Below are 23,963 nucleotides of genomic sequence, written 5' to 3'. Positions count from 1 at the left end.
TTGTGTATATAGGTTATAAACAGTTCTGGCACTTTTTGTTTTTCTATGTTGCCTTGCAATGAATAAAGGTGGAACACGCACGATTCAAAACTATATTTTATTCAGCTGTGATTAGACAGCCCCAAAATAATAATTATCGACATACCACAATATTATAAGCACTGAGAATGACAGGATTAGAGAAGCTGGAAATTCTGTCAAAATAGTTTGAGGACTATTTCACACACATTAAGATTAACGTGTAGCCACAGAGCACAATGGCACCACATGCTGCATCAGTGTGTCAACAGAAACCCCAAACAGTGGCCATATTAGTGCTTGACCACGACATTACTGAAGCTGTTGAAAAAGTTAGTACAACCAGATCGCAAAGAAGATGACATACTGTCCCTTACGCTGCAAAAGTTCAGCATTTTTTAAAAATCTTTCTGTATAGGAGACTCACAACTGGCTAACTGAAAGCCATCAAAACATGTGTCAGCACAAGAGGATACAGAAAGATCTCTTTCCCCCACAAAACTTACATTCAAATACAGATGAACGTCAGCAGAAGAGTAACCAAACTTCCGCAAAAGTAGAAAATCTGAAGAGATTCAGTACATTCAGTTTCAAGAAAGGAATGGAATACTGACTTGATGCAACAGTCAATCATCATCTTATTCCAACATGAATCAGTAGTACTGTTTGAGCAATATCATCAAGTTATAACAGTTTAGGAGCTACTACTCTGGAATCAGCTGTCTGCAACATCTACCACCTCAATACAACTAGGTAAGCAGACATCTGCATTTGTCACCAATTTCAGCTGCCCCACAGGTTTCACAATTGCACATATATTGTCGTGACCAACCATTTTTAAATGTTGTATATACATTAAGAACTGTATGTAGAGGTTTCACAAAACATTTAAGAATACCATTACGAGCCCTTGTACCACAGTGTTCGGAGAAGTAACCTCCAACTTCATCCCCCTTCAAGATAATGTTTCTGCAACTGACACACTAGACATTTACTTAAATATCGGGATTATAATATTAAGATGTAAAAGCTACAGATAAGCTGAGGCTCAGGAGATATAGATGTTAGCATGAGAAAAACTGAAATCATTATTAGAGAGTAAAGCACAAATTAATTAAAAGAAAAATGGCTGTCTGACACATTAGGTATGAGTCCACAACAGTAAATGCAGGATGAATAAAAGAAATAAAAGATGACATCCTAAACACTTTCATTTAATTGTAGATATGATGGATTTACCATTTAATGAGTTAACTGGACCTGACTTCTTTACACAGTATACAATTTTGTAATAAATTATGGTCATAGGGAAAATGTGAAACAATGGGCAGCAAATTCTGGTTTAGACAGAACTACAATACATCTCATTATAGTTTAGGCAAACGAATAAGCAGAAATATATTGGAATAAGATATGAAAGTAACTGGGCTGGACAAGATGGCCTCCAAAAACTCTGCTGGAAAGGAGCCTGCAGTCAATTCAAGGAGATTATGTATCAGACTCCATACAAAGAAAACAAGGAGTGTAAAGAAAAGATAACAAACAAGAAGTAATAAGCGAACAAAACACTGCAGGTATTAGATACAAATGTGGAGCCAAGTATGTATTCCACAATGAAAACAGAGTTGTGAGTAGTGCAACAAACTAGGGAAAAAACAATCTACAGAGCTGAATTAATTGCATAAAGCTAAAAGGCCTTGTCACCAGATAAGGAATATCTTAAGTGATTATACTTACTTGACTTAGGATAAGGGTAGCAAGCTGAATGTTCCTCATAAATACCCTACATATCAATGAGGCGGCATTGCTTTTAGGAGACCTCGTTGTCAACATTACTAAGGTTGAGTCACCTCAAGAATGTTACAAGAAACAAGAGAAAGAATTAACAGGCAGATACATAGTGCAAACTCAGTAACAATCAAAGGAAGAGGGGCTCTCAGAGTATGCCACATGAAAATAGAAGAAAGGCTGACCATAATAGGATTATATACAGCTTCTTCTTCATCTTCGTCTTTTTCCCATTTCACTGTGAGTTGGTATTGTTATATCAATGTTGCCAATTTTAGTGGAAGCTGGTGGCCAGATGCTCTTCCTGCTGCCACCATTCCCCCTGAGAAGGAATCTACGTACATCATCTGTCTGCATCTAGTGTAGATCTCAAGTACATGAGTGATAATGGTTTCTAAGTTTGCATAGAGTGTAACTGAGGAGGAACGTGGATAACTGCTTAGAATTTACATTGTTAGATGTGGAAAACCACCTAAAAACTGTATCCAGGCTGGCTGGCTTACCAGTCCTTTTCATTAATGTATGAGGCTGATTCAATTCTTGGCTGGGTCACCTCCCTGTGTCCCAGAAGAGGCGCATTAGCTCGTTTGGCTATCTCCAGGAATGTAGTATTATATACAGCTGAATAAGACCTATTCCACCTATTAAATGACAATTTGACCTACAAAATCAGGTTGAGACAAGTCTAATAAATGTCTTACAGTGGACATAGTTTACAAGCTTCATATACCATCTTCAGATGTTAGACCAAGTAAAAGTTATTCTCTGTGCTTTGTCCCAAATCTGGAGAGCATACATCCTACAATAATGCTCATCCTTGCAAGTGTAGCATAATTGACACCCTTATTCAACGTTCAACAATGAAGCTCTCTGCTGGGGCTACAGATATCTCTGGTTTTCTAGAACACTGTGGTTTGTTGCACTTCATGCCAAATGCAGCTATTGCGTTCCGTACATCAGTCAATGTGGAGAGACAGTCAGTGATGGGCCTTGCAGAGGGCAGGCTGTAGTGTCTGCACAAACTGTGATGATAATTAGGGAGCAAAAATGATTTTACCTGATCATTTTTAAGTGTCAAGGACTGTCAAGTGATTTGGAGTAATTGGTGGGAACATCAGTTCCTTCACGGAGGTGAATTTAGTAATGGAAAAATGTGTAAAATTTAACATCACAAACATTGTAAGAATTGATCTAAGTGGTCAAAAACTTACTTGCTTCATCTTGTGAACCACAATGAACAAAAGTGAAAATGGCATCGTCTAACTTAATTTATGACCAGTCAACAGCCATGGTGTGACCTTTTACCACAGTGGCATCAAATTATCAGCTGTCATATAATGGTACCGCTGATTTACACTCTGTACCAGAGCAAGGACTTCAATACCAATCGATACTCTGTTCTTGGCAGCAGTGGAAAATGAAAGACAGAGAGAGAGAGAGAGAGAGAGAGAGAGAGAGAGAGAGAACTATGCTAGTCTTCATTATTTTCGATAGAGAATTCTATTTTGAGGGGAAAAGTTGGGGGGTGTTGTAGGTGATAAACCATTCACTTTGGATACAGAAGCTCCACACATTAAAACAAAATGTAGCTGTGGAACTTATGTTTAAAAAGCAAATGCTTTAGCAACTACACACACCCAAACAGAATTCTCCTTCAAAGATAATGGAGAAGAGCGTGAAGAAAAATCTGCTGTTCATCAGGCTGATTGACTGAACAAGATCTTGGTTAATACTTGATCATTAAGTGTAATATCCGCTCTCAATACCCAACTAATATGACGGAACAACAACACTCATCTTCGTAACGTAACACAGGTAGTGACTGAGGTACAACAATATGGAACTACGGTGACCTCCTTTAGTACTAGTCCACCAATGCTTAAAAAGGTATGTATACCACCTCACAAAGGATACAGTGTGCTATGGGCACTTACATATCACTGGTTTGGAAGTGCCTAAATTTAAAATGGCATACAATGGCAAGAAGGTTGGGAAGAAACACTACGACAGATATCACCAGGACTATACTCTGCGACCTATTGCACCAAGACGATCATAGTTTATGAATTGGAAAAGTGGCAGGAAGTCTGTAACGTATCATTAAAATGCATTTCCACGGAAACTACCCCAACAATATCCATAGAATAGTTATCAGAAATTCTTTAACTTGTTTATGTGACTTAAGACACTGCTTTAAATCATGTACTTTTTTGCATGATTGTATCACAATCAGCAGTTCACTGTGTGCAATAGACTAAGCAACTTGAAACACCAATTTATTACTGATTCTACCATTACCCTTGCACCATAAAACACAATAAATTACAAAACTGGCACAGGCTTATTAAGAGATTATAGCATGCACATGTATTGAGTTCATTTCCACGTTAAACTATAGTATCATAACACTGACTGTAAGGCAATAGTGCAGAATCACCTTACTGCTAAAGCTTCACCTTATGGGAGCCACTGTAAAATCACAAGAATTTTATTTGTTGCCTTTTTATTATTAGGTGTTATTATGATCTGCTAGTATTTGCTATGTACTCTGTACAAACTTACATGAACTTGTTTTAATACTCTGATGTCCCACTTACACAATATTGTGTTGGTTGTGTGTAATGTACACCAAAAACTAATAAATGTACAGATCAGATTTTTCAGCAAGAAATCTAGGCTATGTTAATGAGGGTATCATATACCACAAAAATGTCATAAGTCCCTTAATTTTGTTCTTGTAATGGTATCTGAAAGGATAGATAGCAGAAAACAGAGAAAATGATGAATTATAACCAACCAGTGATTGAATGTAATTGCCCAACGAGAAAATATAACATTGCAGCAAATGAAGCAGGCAAAGAGGAATAAACATGTATAAACAATGAGACTGACAGAAAGTGCATAATGGATAAGCACATATGCCTGAAAGACAAGTGCAAGGATGCAGAAGCATGCAGACCAGGGGAAAGATAGGGAACTTAGAGAGACTTTTAGTTAAAAGATAAGCAATTGTATGAATATCAACAGCTCAGATGGCAAGTCAGTACTAAGTAAACAAGGGAAACCTGAAAGATAGAAGCAATGTACAGATGGGCTATACATGGGAAATTTATAGAAAAATAAGAGAAATTAGATGAACCTGGGACTGGAGATGCGATACTGTGACAAGAATTTACCAAAGCCCTGAAATACTTAAAGCAAAACAAGGCACCTAGAGTACGTGACATTCTGTCACAATCATTGGGATTATCAGGAGAGGCAGCCATGACAAAAATACTCCACCTGGTGAGCAAGATATACATACCAGGCCAATTACCCTCAGACTTAAGAAGAATATAACAACTCCAATTCCAAACACGGCAGGTGCTGATAGTTGTGATTATTATTGAACTATTACTCTGATAAGTCATTGTTGCAAAACATTGGCATGAATCATTACGTAAAACCTAAAAGCAGTTGACCTCACGGAAGATCAGGTTTATTTCTGGAAAAATGTACAAACACACAAGGCAATAGTCACTATACGACTTTTTTTATTTATAAGATAAGTTGAAGAACAGCAGACCTATGTATATAGCATTTTTAGATTTAGGCAAAGCTTTTGACAATGGTGACTGGAACAAATTATTTGAAACCTGAAGGCAGTAGGAATAAAATACAGGGAGCAAAGGACTATCTACAACTTTTATAGAAACCACACTGTGGTTATAAAAGTTAAGAGGACATGAAAAGGAAGCAGTAGTTGAGAAAGAAGCAAGGCATGATTGTGGCCTGTAATCTATACAGCTATTATTCAACTGTTTATCGAGCAAGCCATAGTGAAAACCAAAGAGAAAGTTGCAAAAAGGAATCAGAGATCAGTTTGTTTTATTTTAGCGCACAAAAACAACTAAGGTCATACACGCCTATCTCAGAACCGTACAACACAATCGATGGAAGGAAAGACAGATACAAACAGGGGCTTTCTCTAGGAGAAAGGGCCATAAAATACACAATAAAGACAACAGAGGTCCTGAAATAAAGATTAAATGTCCTTCGCCATATTGCTACGACGTATAGAAAGTAAAACATGACCAACAGCCTGCGCATCATTTGCTAAAACAGCAGATAACTCGGACGGCAAACACAAATTAGAACGTAAGTGGTTAAAGAAAGGGCATTTGGTCAGAAAATGACGAACCATCAAAAGCTGAGGACAATGAGCACAAAGTGGTGGGGGATCACCACCTAACAAACGGCGATGGCTAAAAAGACAGTGCCCAATACACAACCTAGCTAATATGATCTCCTTGTGGTGAGAGGGCTGAGAGGAGATTGGCCAAGCCACTGGGAGAGGTTTAATCCCCCAGAGCTTGTTCCCATGAAGGGAAGACCAGTGGTGATGCCAAAGTGACACCACCTGCTGACAGAAAGCAACACAGAGATCATCAGAGGGAATGGAAGAACCAGTGTGCCGATGTACGAGGACTGCAGCCTTGGCAGCAACATCAGCGGTCTTGATTCCATTCAGACCAGTTTAACCAGGGACCCACATAAACATCACAGTGACTCCACCTAGAATGAGCAAGTGAAAGCTTTCCTGGACCCATTGTACTAAGGGATGGACAGTGACGGCACACAGAGGCTCTGAAAGGCACTGAGGGATGCGCCCCATACTGGTGATCAAAGGAGGAGGCAAGGATGGCTGGCCAAGCATGGCAGACAAACAGGAGAAAATCATGGCAGTTTGACAATGGTAGTTCGGCAGCTTCTGCATACAGGTTCTTCAACTGGGCTAGGGTAAAAGACGCCACTGGCCAAACAGATGCCATGATGGTGGAATGTATTGAGATGGCATATGATGGACAGACATGCAGATGCATAAACAAAACACCCATAGTTTAATTACTATTAAAAACAGTCTTGATCACGATTTATTTAACAAGGTGACCGGTTTCGACCACTACTGTGGTCATCTTCAGACCATTGAGTAGGAACCTCTTTCTGACTGTTTTTAATAGTAATTATTTATAAGACATTGATCACTGCTGTTCCCGTAATGCATTCAAAAGTAACCCATAGTTTAGTTTCAAACAGACAAGGGAATTGTACAAACAGAGGAGGGTGGCCCAATCTGCTCCCCAGGAAGTACCGCTGTGGACACGCAGGATGTTGAGGTACCGCGTACTGCAGCCAGCAAGGTAAGATATGTGTGAGGACCAAGGGAGTTTCCTGTCGAGCATGAGCCCCAGGAATATTGTAGTTTCAAAGAAGGTAAGAGGAATACGCCAAGATGTAAAGACAGTAGAAAAAACCGATTCACGGCCAGAAATTTATGCAAAGTTTTGTCAGAGGAAAAGTGTAAGTCACTGTCAATGTTCCATGAGTAAAGGTGATTGAGACAACACTGAAGATGCACTAAGGAGGCAAGTCTGTGGAGAACGGCAATAGATGGCAAAATCGTAAATGAAAAGGGAGCGGGAGGCAGGCCGTAATAGGGTTAATGGCGATACCAAAGAGAGCGACACTTAGTATGGAACCCTGAGGCACATCATTTTCCTGGACAAAGGTGTCCAACAAGGCAGAACCCATACATACCTTGAAAACTCGGTCTTTTAAAAATTCCTGGAGGAAACAGGCCAGGTGACCTCAGGAGCCCCATGTGTAGAGCATACATAGGTTAACAGTCCTCCAACAGGTGTCATAGGTTTTCTTCAAACAAAAAAAAAACACAGCCAAAGTCTGGTATTTATGCTGAAAAACATTCATGACATGGGTTGACAAAGTGACGAGATGGTCAACTGCAGAACAGCGCGCTCGAAATCCACATTGTGCAGGGGTTAGTAAATTGCAAAACTTGAGCCATGATACCAGACAGGCACAAATCGTATGTTCCAACACCTTGAAAAAACAGCTGGTGAGAGAAATGGGGCGGTAGCTAGAAGGAAGATGTTTGTCCTTACGAGGCTTAGATATGGGTATGGCAGTGCTTCTCTGCCAGCATCTGGGAAACGTGCTCTTGGCCTAGATGTGATTGCACATATGAAGGAGTAAGTGCTTGCCTGCAAAAAAAGGTTCTGCAACCTCTGAATGTGAACACTGTCCAGTCCTGGGGCAGAGGATCGATGAAGTGAGAGCACGATCTAGCTCCTTCATAGTAAAAGCAGCTTTGTAGCACTCATGATTCTGAGAAGAGAAGGGTATCGCCTGATCTGCCTCCACTTGTTTTTGATGGAGAAGGCAGGGTGATAGTGGGTGGAGCTCAAAGTCTCTGCAAAATTGCGACCTAACGACATCATCTGCTACAGTCATGCTGGAAACTGGGGAATGGACGTTGCTCCCAGAGAGCCATTGGAGGTTGGCCCACACGACAGAAGAGTAAGAGAACTAGTAAATGAAATCCAGCTAACTTTTTTCCTATCCCAAAGATTGCAATGACACTGTGCACACAAATATTTATAACAATTGTAGTTTGTCATCGTATGATGACAGTTAAAACCACAGAGAACACATGTCCACATGTGAGCTGCATTTCAGCATGTCTCAGTCCACCAAGGGACTGGAACACAGTGCAGTAAGGATGAAATACCAGGAATGGAACATTCTGCGGTGGTAAGGATAATGTTGATAAGGTATTCTACCTGGTCATCACAACTGGGGGAAAGTCATTCGTCGAAGGTCACCAGGGAGAAGTAAAGCCTCCAGTCTACCTGAGAAAGCCGCCATTTGGGTTTGCACGTAGGTGGGGTAGAATCACCAAACAGATAGCACACAGGAAATGGATGCTCAAATATGTGTCAGAGAGAACGGACCACTCAAGATGACGGGCGAGCTGGGCAGTGCAGAACAAGAGTTCCAAATGGAAATAGGTGTGCATAGAGTCTGAAAGGAACATGTGTGCTTCACGGTTCAGGTGGATGAGATTGAGACGGTCAAGCAAGAGGGCAACTATCTGACAGGTTCAGGGAGAGCCCCAAAGGGGATGGTGTGCATTTAAGTCACCGAGTAGCAAAAGGAGGTGAGACAGTTGCCCAATAAGCTGGAGAAAGTCTGCCCTGGTGACAACAAATGACAGAGGGATGTAAACGGTACAAAGGGAAAAGATGAAGTGAGGAAGGAAAATGCGAAGAACAACAGCTTACAGCTGCGTGTTCAGGGAGACGATGTGACTATGACTATGAGCATCATCTCAGATGAGCAGCACGACTCCCCCATGAAAGGGAATGCCATCCTCAGGGGGAAGATCAAAACAGATCAGAAAGAAATGCGAGAGGTCAAAGTGGTCACGAGGATGCCATTTTGTTTCCTGGAGGCAGAAAACAAATGGACCCTGAAATTCCAAGAGCACAGATAATCCCTCCTTGCCGAGTGGCAGCCTTCAAAGACTCTTACACACTACTTAATCTAACTTAAACTAACTTACACTAAGGAACACACACACACACACACACACACACACACACACACACACACACACACACACGGCCCAGGGAGGACTCAAACCTCCGACGGGGGAAGCCGAGCACAGTGTGGCAAGGCACCTCAGACCCCACAGCTACCCCACAAGGCTGAGAAGACTCTCTGCTAGAGATTCAGATGTTTGTTGGCTGGAGGGACATTAAAAAGTGTTCTGGGGAGTATTCCTTCTGTCCTTTCTGGCCTGCTGGTAATGTAGCAGGTGATTATGCCATTTGAGGCAAAAACTGAGTGGCTTGTTGCACAGCTGGAGGAGAAGAAGACGCGGCTGCAACCATAACAATGGGCGATTTTACAAGTGCGGTGCTGAATTTGAGGTTGAATGTCTGAGTGGCCATGTCCATCTTGGAGCAAGATGTAGTAAGAACGATATTGTAAGTGCCAGATGGTAAAAAGCATGGTTTCCAATTAGCCAACAACTTGCGAGCAACAGGGTAAGACACTTTTTCCTTCACCCGGATCACCTGCACGGCCTGCTCATTGACATACACAGGACAATCTTGAGGGGACACTGTATGGTCCTACTTGCAACTGATGCAACAGGAAGAAGGATGTGGACAGTTGTCCTCATGAGAATCTCTGCCACAGGTTACACATTTGGCCAGGTGATGACAGGACACTTGAATGCGGTTGTAATGAAGACACTGGTAGCAGCGCATCGGGTTTGGAATGTACGGACGGACCGTGATAACTTCATAGCCTGCTTTGATCTTGCATGGAAGCACTGCTCTATCAAATGTGATAAACAGTGTCCATGTGGGCACTAAGGATGCATCTATCTTTTCCATCACCTGATGGACTGCAACGACACCCTGATCGGAGAGGTAAGTTTGGATTTCTGCCTCAGTCAGACCATCAAGCAGCCTACTGCAAATAACATCACGTGAAGAACTCTGTGTCTGATGGGCCTCAACACAAACAGAATAGCCTGGAGGAGCAAAGCTGCTAATAGTAGTTGTGTTTGAGAATCACAACTAGTCTCCAAAAGGAAAGTACCAAGGATTTCACAGGGCCAGCAATTGCACCATCTTTCTGAATAATAAATGGATTAACAACAGCAAATGAATGGCCATCTTCAGCACATAATCCACTAGGAACCAAAGTGTAGATGGGAGGGTCTTTGATTCGTTAGCCTTATTCCGTTTACATTTAGTAGATGTGGACTGAGAAGAAAATGTTTGGCTCATTGCGAGAAAATCCCCCATGATTGCCAGCATCTCCAATGGTGCACTCTGCAAACTCTACCTGTAAACCCAGGGCTGTGAATTACACGTTACCCAGTCACCTGTTATGCATCAGATGCATGGGCTGGCCTTTAGGAGCACACAAGAAGGAAGAAGAAAAAGAGAAACCTCAAATGCCAAAGTGGAGGAAGGACAGGAGAAGGGGAACAAAAAAGGAAAGAATGAAAAAACAGTGAGAGGGACTGTTCTGATATTGGTCTATGGAAAATGCAGAATACATTCCCAAGAACATAACAGAAATGTTCCCCAAGGGAGCGGAAAAAGAATAGCAAGAGGATAGACATGCAGCATGGAAAGAAAAAGATGGGACAAATGCTGAGCCCCTTAGTAGCCAAGCACACACTTGCCAAAGAGTGGTGAGCCCCTTGGGGGGATTAGAGAGCAGGGAAAAGAAATGAAAACACTGAGCTTCCTGGATGATGCAATTCTCTCAGACATGGCACATGACTTTGAAGAGCAATTGACCGGAATAGATGGTGACTTTGAAAGTGGACATAATATGGATATCAACAAAAGTAGGACAAGGGTAATGGAATGTAGATGAATTAAATCAGATTATGCTGAGTAAATTAGATTAGTAGCAGTACTAAATAAGTTTTGCTATTTGGGATAGCTTATGATAATTGAACTGGCACATGCACACTGTCAATAGCAAGAAATGAGCTTCTGAAATAGAGGGATTTGTGAACATCAACTATTAATTTAATTGTTAGAAAGTATTTTGTTGTTGTTGTGGTCTTCAGTCCTGAGATTGGTTTGATGCAGCTCTCCATGCTACTCTATCCTGTGCAAGCTTCTTCATCTCCCAGTACCTACTGCAACCTACATCCTTCTGAATCTGCTTTGTGTATTCATCTCTTGGTCTCCCTCTACGGTTTTTACCCTCCACGCTGCCCTCCAATGCTAACTTTGTGATCCCCTGATGCCTCAGAACATGTCCTACCAACCGGTCCCTTCTTCTTGTCAAGTTGTGCTACAAACTTCTCTTCTCTCCAATCTTATTCAATATCTCCTCATTAGTTATGTGATCTACCCATCTAATGTTCAGCATTCTTCTGTAGCACCACATTTCGAAAGCTTCTATTCTCTTTGTGTCCAAACTATTTATCTTCCATGTTTCACTTCCATACATGGCTACACTCCATACAAATACTTTCAGAAATGACTTCCTGACGCTTAACTCTATACTCAATGTTAACAAATTTCTCTTCTTCAGAAAGGCTTTCCTTGCCACTGCCAGTCTCCATTTTATAACCTCTCTACTTCGACCATCATCAGTTATTTTGCTCCCCAAATAGCAAAACTCCTTTACTACTTTAAGTGTCTCATTTCCTAATCTAATTCCCTCAGCATCACCCAACTTAATCTGACTACATTCCATTATCCTCGTTTTGCTTATGTTCATGTTCATCTTATATCCTCCTTTCAAGACATCCATTCCGTTCAACTGCTCTTCCAAGTCCTTTGCTGTCTCTGACAGAATTACAATGTCATCAGCAAACCTCAAAGTTATTATTTCTTCTCCATGGATTTTAATACCTACTCCGAATTTTTCTTTTGTTTCCTTCACCGCTTGCTCAATATACAGATTGAGTAACATCGGGGAAAGGCTACAACCCTGTCTCACTCCCTTCCCAATCACTGCTTCTCTTTTACGTCCCTCGACTCTTATAACTGCCATCTGGTTTCTGTACAAATTGTAAATAGCCTTTCGCTCCCTGTATTTTACCCCTGCCACCTTCAGAATCTGAAATTGAGTATTCCAGTCAACATTGTCAAAAGCTTTATCTAAGTCTACACAAGCTAGAAACGTAGATTTGCCTTTCCTTAATCTAGCTTCTAAGATAAGTCGTAGGGTCAGTATTGCCTCACATGTTCCAATATTTCTATGGAATCCAAACTGATCTTCCCCGAGGTCGGCTTCTACCAGTTTTTCCATTCGTTTGTAAAGAATTCGAATCAGTATTTTGCAGCTGTGACTTATTAAAATGATAGTTCGGTAATTTTCACATCTGTCAACACCTGCTTTCTTTGGGATTGGAATTATTATATTCTTCTTGAACTCTGAGGGTATTTCGCCTGTCTCATACATCTTGCTCACCTGATGGTAGAGTTTTGTCATGACTGGCTCTCCCAAGACTGTCAGCAGTTCTAATGGAATGTTGTCTTCTCCTGGGGCCTTGTTTCGACTTAGGTCTTTCAGTGCTCTGTCAAACTCTTCACACAGTACCATATCTCCCATTTCATCTTCATCTACATCCTCTTCCATTTCCATAATATTGTCCTCAAGTACATCGCACTTGTATAGATCCTCTATATACTCCTTCCACCTTTCTGCTTTCCCTTCTTTGCTTAGAACTGGGTTTCCATCTGAGCTCTTGATATTCATGCAAGTGGCTCTCTCTTCTCCAAAGGTCTCTCTAATTTTCCTGTAGGCAGTATCTATCTTACCCCTACTGAGATAAGCCTCTACATCCTTACATTTGCCCTCTAGCCATCCCTGCTTAGCCATTTTGCACTTCCTGTCGATCTCATTGTTGAGATGTTTGTATTCCTTTTTGCCTGCTTCATTTACTGCATTTTTATATTTTCTCCTTTCATCAATTAAATTCAATATTTCTTCTGTTACCCAAGGATTTCTACTAGCCCTCGTCTGTTTACCTACTTGATCCTCTGCTGCCTTCACTACTTCATCCCTCAAAGCTACCCATTCTTCTTCTACTGTATTTCTTTCCCCCATTTCTGTCAATTGTTCCCTTGTGCTCTCCCTGAAGCTCTCTACAACCTCTGGTTCTTTCGGTTTATCCATGTCCCATCTCCTCAAATTCCCACCTTTTTGCAGTTTCTTCAGTTTTAATCTACAGTTCATAACCAATAGATTGTGGTCAGAGTCCACATCTGCCCCTGGAAATGTCTTACAATTTAAAACCTGGTTCCTAAATCTCTGCCTTACCATTATATAATCTATATGAAACCTGTCAGTATCTCCAGGCTTCTTCCATGTATACAACCTTCTTTTATGATTCTTGAACCAAGTGTTAGCTATGATTAAGTTGTGCTCTATGCAAAATTCTACCAGGCAGCTTCCCCTTTCTTTCCTTAACCCCGTTCCATATCACCTACTACGTTTCCTTCTCTCCCTTTTCCTACTACCGAATTCCAGTCACCCATGACTATTATATTTTCGTCTCCCTTCACTATCTGAATAATTTCTTTTATTTCATCATACATTTCTTCATCATCTGCAGAGCTAGTTGGCATATAAACTTGTACTACTGTAGTAGGCATCGACTTCATGTCTATCTTGGCCACAATAATGCATTCACTATGCTGTTTGTAGTAGCTTACCCACACTCCTATTTTTTTTATTCATTATTAAACCTACTCCTGCATTACCCCTATCTGATTTTGTATTAATAACCCTGTATTCGCCTGACCAAAAGTCTTGTTCATCCTACCACCGAACTTCACTAATTCCCACTATATCTAACTTTAACCTATCCATTTCCATTTTTAAATTTTCTAACCTACCTGCCCGATTAAGTGATCTGACATTCCACGCTCCGATCCGTAGAATGCCAGTTTTCTTTCTCATGATAACGACGTCCTCTTGAGTAGCCCCCGCCTGGAGATCCGAATGGGGGCTATTTTACCTCCGGAATATTTTACCCAAGAAGATGCCATCATCATCTAACCATACAGTAAAGCTGCATGCCCTTGGGGAAAATTACGGCTGTAGTTTCCGCTTGCTTTCAGCCATTTGCAGAACCAGCACATCAAGGTCAGTTTGGCTAGTGTTACAAGGCCAGATCAGTCAATCATCCAGATTGTTGCCCCTGCAACTACTGAAAAGGCTGCTGCCCCTCTTCAGGAACCAAGCATTAGTCTGGCCTCTCAACAGATATCCCTCCGTTGTGGTTGCACCTACGGTACGGCTATCTGTATCGCTGAAGCACGCAAGCCTCCCCACCAACTGCAAGGTCAAGCCTCCCCACCAACTGCGAGGTCCATGGTTCATGGGGGGGACGGGGGGGGGGTTACAGAAGTAAGTGTGGGGGTGGGCTAAAAACTGTAGAGGAAGATCAAGGCTTGAATACAGGAGGTGTGTTCAAGTGGATGTACGATACAGTAGTTGTGCAGATAAAGAAGGTTGCACAGGATAGACTACCATAGCGGTAACATCAAACCAGTGTTCAGACTGAAAATAACAACAACAAAAACATAAATATAAGAGAATGGTTATTGTGATTTAAGACAGTATTCACTACATTCAAAAAGTTTAAGAATTCCATAGCAATTGGACCACAAGGAAAGTTCTTCATTACGTTGATGACAAAGTAGTATTCGAGTCCTCTCTACATGAAAATATCAATTGACAGGAGTTGTAGAGTTAATAAGAGAATGAAGCCTCTAATTACAAATAGATAAATGTGAGTTTCTCTAAATGAAGTAGCATATCTAGGATAAAAATTTTGACACTGTGATTAACCCCTTAGCTGACAATGTCGTGTGAGAGACGTAGCATGCCGACCTGGCCAAAGATCAACTAGACCTATCAGAGACGTAGTACGTTTACCGCGCCGAACAAGTGCATGTCATGTGAGAGACATCTTCAGTCAGCCGCGCCAAATGTAAACAGAATGTCTCTGACACGTTGCGGAGCTGATTGAGTACACATGGCATACACAAAGTTTTCTTCGCCGCATTCAGACCTGCCAACATTACAAAAATACTTTCACAATGTTCCCGATGTGTAGCAAACGTGTTCACAAGGAAAGGCAGACATGTGGTGGCATAGCCAACAATGACTTTGCAGGATAGTTTGACAGCGGCAGCGAAAGTGGTAGCGATGTTTTACCTCCTGTACGAAAACGGTGTAAGTGTCTGGTGATGGAAGATGATACTGACGAAGAAGAGCAAACCTACCAGCAACAATCAGAGTCATGGATGTGGCAAAAGGAAGACAATGAACCAACAATCTGGATGTATACGGAAATTCCCGGAATAAAGGAAGCAGCTTTACAGCACATGAGTACAGGCATAAGAAAATTAGACGTTTTCTATGTAATATTTAATAGTACATTTTGGGAAAACATCATAACTGAGATGAATAGATATGCACAATACATACTGTTTAATGAACAGAAGAGATGAAAAATAGACCAAAAGTGGTCTCCTATCGGCTGTAATGAAATAAAAATATACATTGCGCTATGTATAATCGTGACTGAAGTAAGGAAACCATCGATTCAGATGTATTGGTCTAGGAGGGCCGTTATAGAAACGCCAATATTTAGGAAGACGATGCCATTCAGGAGATTTCTGCATCTAGCGAATAACAGTTTAGCCAACAGCACACATAAGCTGTGCAAACTAAGGCCAGTCATAGATATGTTGAATCAAACATTTAAGGAAGTGTCACAATGCAAGAGAATATTGCCATTGATGAATCATTAATGAAATTTAAGGGGCGCTTATTCTACAAACAATTTAACCCATCAAAAAGAGTGAGGTTTGCTATTAAAATTTATAAATTGTGCGAGTCAAGTTCAGGATACTGCTATGATTTTAAGATATACATGGGTAGTGACAAACGTGATGCTAGTGGTAGTGCCTCTGAAAGTGTAGTTCTAAAACTACCACAGTCGGTATTACACAAAGGGCACACTCTATATTTAGATAACTGGTTTTCTTCACCGAAACTTTTCAAAACTCACCTTACCAATAAAACTAATGTGATTGGAACGATGTGCTCAAACAGCAAAAATATGCCCACAGACTTCCTGAAGGCAAAATTAAAGAAGGGAGAATATACAGTGAGTAGTTATAATGGAATATTGGCACTAAAATGGAAATATAAACAAGACGTTTACATGCTTTCCACAAAACATTCAACAGCAGAAATGATTGCCACAGATACACCTCTCCGCAATGCGTCGTGGAAACCAAAACGTGTCGTCGAATACAATACAGGCATGATTGGAATTGATCGCCAAGATCAGATGCTCGCATGTTTCCCTGTGATGAGAAAATGTATGAAAGGATACCGCAAGATATTCTTTTACCTATTTGATGTTGCTTTATTTAACACGTACATTTTGTATTACAAAATACATTGCGGCAAACGATAGAGCTACGCAAAATATAGGATTTACATTGCAGAATCGTTGTTGAAAACTACACCTGTACCGGAATATAATCAGAAGGCACGATTAGCATCCGGCGATTTATTTATTTTTTAGTTTATTTATTTGTTGTTCTGTGGGACCACATTAAGGAGAAGTCTCCATGGTCATGGAACGAGTCAATACATGAAATTATAACACGATAGTGGAAACAGATAAAATGAAATATAAGAAACATATTCAGGCGACAATCCGTAAGTTTAAATAAAGAAAATCAACAATGTAACACTGGAATTTGCTTAATTTTTCAGCTCTTCCAAGAGCTCCTCGACAGAATAGAAGGAGTGAGCCATGAGTAAACTCTTCAGTTTGGACTTAAAAGTGTTTGGGCTACTGCTAAGATTTTTGAGTTCTTGTGGTAGCTTATTGAAAATGGATGCAGCAGAATACTGCACTCCTTTCTGCACAAGAGTCAAGGAAGTGCATTCCACATGCAGATTTGATTTCTGCCTAGTATTAACTGAGTGAAACCTGCTAACTCTTGGGAATAAGCTAATATTGCTAACAACAAATGACATTAAAGAAAATATATATGATAACCACAAAGACTGGATGTGCAACATTGGGCACATTTTCCCAAACATATTGATCCAACACCATCAAATGTAAATCCTGCGAGAGCTTGTGTAGTGTGCAGAAAGCATAAACGATGCAGCGAAACAACGTTGGAAGACAAAAAGTGCAGGGTTGCATTACATGTGCCAGATTGTTTTGAACGATATCATACAATCCTTCGATCTATTAAATTCGTGTACATGTCATTGTGAAGACATTGCGTTTGAAAATATGTTTGCCAAAGTACTAACGTAACAGGTCCCAGAAAGTTTTGAACAAAATATTATACAGCCTTAGATCATTGCATTGTTGTGTATATTATTATTAAGATGTATTTCATCAATTTATGTTTGCTCATAAAGGGAAATAAAACGTTTGTGAATATATCGTTGCTTTTGAGACAATGAATGTTTCGTTTCCAACGGGCAACTATTCATCATTATTTATGATACCTGTAGAAATGTCACGTTACTGGTATCTCACACATGTACTTACAAATCCGGAGGGCGTCTGCACGACTTCGGATGCCACCAAGCTTAGTGCACCGCAGCCTTCACGTGTGTAAGCGCCGGGAATCGTAAGGCACATCCATACCTTGCAGCCACTTATGGCTCACGCTAATGGAACTTAAATCGTAAGGCAAAGGGTTAAAATCAGATCCAACGAAAGGGCTAAGAGTAATTACAATTTCAATATAAAGCAGAAGGAATTCATCAATTGACTGACATGACTACCACTGAAGAAGCAGACCTGCATCTGACAGAATCACACCATCTTATCAATCACCATCATTACCACTTTCTTACTCTCAGTCATAATGCACAAAGTGTTTCAGAGAAAGCATCATGTGCTGCCACTACATAATAATCTAAGCAAGGCATCACACATCAGAAGAAAGCTTACCAGGCCAACCCTGAGCCCACAACGCTACTAGCCATTAAGCAGCTGCTGGAAGAGCACAATGTATGAACCACTCTCAGCAACCAAAGCAGTCATCACCACAAACGCATGATAGCTGCCCAAAAAAACAAAATGCACCACAAGGATTGCAGGTTACTGTACTTAATGTACTCACATCTCAGTTTAAAAAAGCCTACTACTGTAAACCATTAGAAAAACAAAAACAAGAGCTCTACAAGTAAAAGATACATGCATCCAGGCAAATCATTTACCTTTACTTTCACTAAAAAGAGAGCAAGGAGAGCGGCGTGGGAGGTGGGAGTGAAGGTTGGTGTACACAACACATTAAAGGTATCGTATTCCAGCAACTTCTGTCCTTGTTCCTAATGCAAGTTTGTTTTCAAAGATTGCAACCACTGCCATCAGTTTGCTACTAGCCCCAACACAATAGGAAATCACCAACATAAATCAGCTCTTGCATTACAACACAGCCATCTGCAACAAGAGGGTTCCACAGTTACCATGGAAACGACCTCTAAAACACATTACATACCCCCAATTCCACGGAAGCCAATCACTCGCGAGTGGTCAAGAAGACATTGCCGGTTCCCAAAACATGTTGCCATCAGTAGCTGAGGCAAGCAATGCCAAATGAGCCCAGATGAGATAAAACAGCAAAGGTGATGGGAAGGCACTTCCATAACCCAGATTCCAAATATCATTAAGTCAGGTTTTTTGTTTCAGTAAAATAATCTAGAGTATATTGGATGATTATCCTTGCTTGCCTGAGGCTTAAATCCTAATCCAGTAACTAAAGTATTTCTCTGAAAACTGCTCACTTGCTTTCTGATCGTAACAACTAGGAAGAGCATCTCTTCAAACCAAGGCCCTTTGCAGCCGTGTAAGGTACATCCCTCCCTCCAAACTTGACAACTTAGGATATGACAGCAGACTTTGCTTTTTATTTGCTTGTGTTTCTAAGCAAGTTAATTTATTTATAATGATTTTAAGTCTATACAAAGTCAGTGTAGCAGAAGATGTTAAGGAAATTTAGAGATATGTTTTTTGTCCACCATGTGCTGTGAAGTGGTGTGCAGGGTATAACTATTAAAAACAGACAAAGAAAGCCCCAGGCTTGCCTTTCACCCCATCTGTGGATTCTTAAAAAAAAGTTTAAGAGGGAATAATTCAGCATAGTTACTGTCACATCAAAATAAATCACAAGTGCAATAGTAAGTTGACTTGGAATAAAGGAAGTACAGACAACTTGCCAACAGTTTTTGGGTCAAGCATTCTGAATGAAAATTCAAAAATATCACTCTTGCATAACCTTTCAACCAAATTGATACTGCACAAATACAATTTCTTTTCTTTGAAAGTTCCTGTTCCTAGGTGTCATGATTCACTTTTGCATTCAAACTTTTTTGTTTGTTTCTGAATGTGATCACGGAATGAGGAGGACAACAAATTGTCACATTTACATCATTCCAAAAGTGGCTCTCACTGATGGAAAAAGAAAAATGTTGCGCAGGGATGGAAATATGATGAAATGTTATGGTAGAAAATACAAATATAGCTATAAATGTGTGAAATAGCTGAAACGATGATAACATGTAGACAAAGAAGTTTGTACATTTGAGAATGGAGGGGTTATTGTGTACATGTTCCAATATCTGGGACTGGTATTATCCTAAGGCTTTACATCTTTTCTCATGGAATGAAATACTTGGGACGTAGGCAGTTATCAATTTCTCGGATGGGGATGTTATTTTAAATTTAACATTTAATGCTGTTTAAGGACAGTAGGATTTGTGCTGACAGTGTTTCCCCTTTCTCTAGTCTTCATGAACAATACACAAACAGCATTATAGTCTATATGCACCCATCAGTATCATATGACTTACACAATTAAAATTAAGAAATCTGACATGCAAGCTGCCAAATTGGCATGAACTAAAGAAGTTTGTTCCCACTTGTCAGCCGTATTGATACAGGCATGAAACTGCTTAAATAAGTCTGCACTTATTATGAATTTTTTTAATGAATAATGCTGCCTATGTTAGATAACGTATTTTTATTTACTGCAGTATTCCAGGTACTGGAATCATCAGATTTCTAAATGAAATTAAAGTAGCATAAAAGTAAGAAATGTTATACATACACATATGAAAGCACATTAATAGAAATTGTAAAAAGCCACAAGAAACAAAATAATGTACCACAAGTAACGTGGGAAAACTCTAAATATCCTACCCTTAAAACAATGTCTGGTAACTTTGATATAGACAAGTCAGGCTCCGCATCCAGTACTTTCAACAACAAATTGTGGTCTTTTATATGGAAACTCCATCTTTTGGAAGGTGCATCTGCAATTAATTACAATAATAACAAAGCACTCATTATCCATATTATTACATCATAATAAAATAATAACAAAGCACTCATTATCCATATTATAACATCAGCATACAATAAAAAGTAAGATTTTTAATAGGAATTGTTGTTTGGGTAACAATCAATGAAAAAGCTAAGAATTTTGCATCTCATTGGTATGTGGGCCATTAGAGATGGAAATGATCAGCATGTTACAATCCCACAAAGTTAGTATTGCAATGGAAGCACAGTTGTGACTGTGCCACAATATTGATGAATCCTAAACAGAAGAAAAGATAAATCTATAAACTAAATGACACACTTCTCAAAAGTAAACAATTATTCATAAAATTTGCAGCTATAGCTGTGGTGAGCTGAAGAAAATTTAGTCTGTAAAATTGGTAATGACAAGAGATCCACATTAACAATGAATTTACAGTAAGAACAAAGTAATGTTTAGGTTGTATCAGGACTTCACCAACAAAACTGAGGAACCATAGGTCACATATACATGATTACTTTTTGTTCAAAAACCATCTTTTTAATCTTACGTTTATAAGTTATGCACGCAAGAAAGCCACAAAGCTCTGAAAATAGATAGAAACAAACACAAATTACTTTCTATTAAAAGTATATTTGAATAACTTAATAGATGTCCAAACAGTATGACTTGAAAAACTCTTTATTACACGTTTGCTGCTCTCACAGCAATAACCATAAAACTCCTCAAATGACAAAATTTCTGCCATCAGTGGTAGAAACTGATTGTAGTGCCTGCCTGGTGAGGGCAATTGGGAAGGGGGGGGGGGGGGACTATCAATCATGGCATGGTTCTATTTCTTGACATGGAATGTGCTTTGATTTGCACAATCAGCTCAGCTCTGGTGGCAACCGAAGTGATGTACACCACACTTGAATCGTGCAAATGTGACGGTCACACAACAGCTCGGCCTATCCAATGTGCCCCAAAGCTGTCATTTAGCAGTGCTTCTGCATTGGCACTGAAATGAGAAATGGCTTTAACATGCTGGAAACAAAAGTTGTCATGCTCAATAAGTAGTACTGTACCCAGCTGTTTTGTAGATTTAGTATGCATAAATTGTGGGTAAGCTGCTATAGAAAATTGTACTAGCAGATGTATAGGTTTTGCAAAACGCTTACACATCATTCCATGGCAAACAAGCACAGAAAACATTTGCTGGGGATATCTAACAGGTATGATGCCTTAATGTTCCATAGTGAGGAAGTCTTCCACTACGTAATTTATACTTGTAGACAGCACGAGCATCTCTTCTGGTCTCCTTCTCCTCACCATAATTCATAATTATATCAGTGAACTTAAGTAACTGGCAGTATATTATGAATGTTAATAACTGGTTAGGCAGACTGGAGACTTAGAAACAGCACTACAAAATTATTATGGTACACTGCTTTCATGACTAATTCACATCATTCCTATCTGTATCTACATTGTTGGCTGACAATTTGAATACTATGACACAGTACTGACTATTCCATGACATGAAAGCTGTTAATCTTTTGTTCCATTGCATCTCAGTGAAATGCTTGAATGCCCAAACAAATGCCAAGATTTACCTTCATAGAACCATTTTTGAGCCAAAAGTCTTCTGACTGATATGATGCAGCCCACCACGAATTCCTCTCCTATGCCTTTAATTCATTTTTAATTATTTATCTTAACAAATTACAGACAATGAAAGAAAGGTTTTTTTTACGTACCATATTTTGCACTTCCCATAGTTTTGAAAATGTCTATCATACGCTTATGGTAGCCAACATCTATAACAAACCTATCTTTTGAAACAAGTTTACAATATCCTGTAATTTTATTGGAAGATTGTGATTTGCCAAAAAAGTTCTGATCACTGTCAGCACGCACGTTAGTGTGAGCGGCATTATTAATCCACAGATCAGTAGAAGACGTACTGTTTTTATGTGAACTAGCTTGTATGTTACCATAAAAAGGCAACACTGTTTTAACTCCTTGAAGTCTGTTATTTCCTGTTTCAGAAGCTACTCTCTTAGGAGATTGTGCTTCAGGACACGGAACGGTACTTGACGAACTACGCTTGAATGTATCTTGTCCCACTGTGACGACATCTGGAGCCCTTTTATGATGCGTATCTGAGAAACTATTCTTATTATTCTGATAAACAGTTGCTGAGGCACTCTGCTGGTTCAAAAGTTTACTTCTTCTCAGTTCCTGTGCTCTTCGTTTGTTTTCTTCAATTCTCTGCAGCTGTTCCGGTGTCAATGTGGCCATGTCTAACAACTGAAAAAAACATTTGCACACTTAAATTTCACTTGAATAAGTAAATACGTCTCCCCTGCCCAAAAACCCAAATGAGTGAGATCCATGAAGTCACTGATTAATGATTGTGTAAAGGGCCATAAGACTAATAACTAAATGTAACCCAGCCCACTATCAGGAAATATTTAAAAAAATTGGCACCCTTAAGGCATCAAGTGAGTTCACCTATTTTTTTTAAAAAAAAAAAGACTATATTACATGTGAATAGAAAGAACAAATAAAAAAACTCAGAACATCATTTTCCAAAAAGAGTTAAAACTATGCAGTTATTTCCCCAAGGAGATTAGAGATTTAACTAGAATACATTTATCTAAAGAAGTAGTCACTGGGTACCTCATAAATAATGCATATGTTTTAATAATAATAATATCAAACAGGAAAATCCAGGATGGAATCTAACAATATTATAAAGAAGAAAGTTGCTACTCACCACATAGCAGAGATGCTGGGTCGCTGACAGGCACAACAAAAAGACTGTCACAAATAAGCTTTTAGCCATACATAAGGATGACACACACACATCATGAAAACACCACACACACACACACACACACACACACACACACACACACACACACACGACTGCAGTCTCTGGCAACTGAAGTCACACTGTGAGCAGCAGCACCACTGCATGATGGGAATGGTGACTGGGTGGGGCTAAGGAGGAGGCTGTGGTGAGGAGGGGGCGAATAGTATGATAGGGGGTGGCGAACAGTGACTTCCTGCCGGGGAGCACGCAAGGACGAGGTGGAGAGAGTGTAGTCGGGACATTAGACAGAGGGCAGGGGAGAGGTGGGGAGGAGGGAGGGATAGAGGAAAAGGGAAGAAGTAAAAAGACTGGGTGCAATGGTGAAATGAGGGTTGTGTAGTGCTGTAAAGGGAACAGGGAAGGGACTGGATGGGTGAGGACAATGACTAATGAAGGTTGAGGCCAGGAGGGTTCTGGGAACATAGGATATATTGCAGGGAAAGTTCCGACCTGCAAATTCAGAAAAGCTGGTACTGGTGGAAGGATCCATATGGCACAGGTTTTGAAGGGGAATGCTCATCACTGCAGATGCGATGACCACGAGTGGCTAGGTTGTATGGAAACGACTTCTTGGTATGGAATGG

The 23,963-nt window shown here is 40.1% G+C and overlaps 1 protein-coding gene across 3 annotated transcripts in view; it reads right to left on the bottom strand.

The window, feature by feature from the left end:
• Window positions 1-23,963, bottom strand: part of LOC126236973 (SWI/SNF-related matrix-associated actin-dependent regulator of chromatin subfamily A-like protein 1) — a 149,596-nt gene that overhangs the window by 99,774 nt on the left and 25,859 nt on the right. For all 3 annotated transcript variants that reach the window (XM_049946690.1, XM_049946691.1, XM_049946689.1), the window contains 2 exons: window positions 22,259-22,811; window positions 20,399-20,511 (listed from right to left, as the gene is read on the bottom strand). In XM_049946690.1, the coding sequence (XP_049802647.1) occupies window positions 20,399-20,511; window positions 22,259-22,811 (666 nt within the window). The remainder of the gene's footprint in view (window positions 1-20,398; window positions 20,512-22,258; window positions 22,812-23,963) is intronic.

This window comes from Schistocerca nitens, chromosome 2, assembly GCF_023898315.1.
Source record: "Schistocerca nitens isolate TAMUIC-IGC-003100 chromosome 2, iqSchNite1.1, whole genome shotgun sequence".
NCBI lineage: Eukaryota > Metazoa > Arthropoda > Insecta > Orthoptera > Acrididae > Schistocerca > Schistocerca nitens.
Note: the sequence above shows the minus strand (reverse complement) of the source record. Positions and strands in the feature narration are given on the sequence as shown.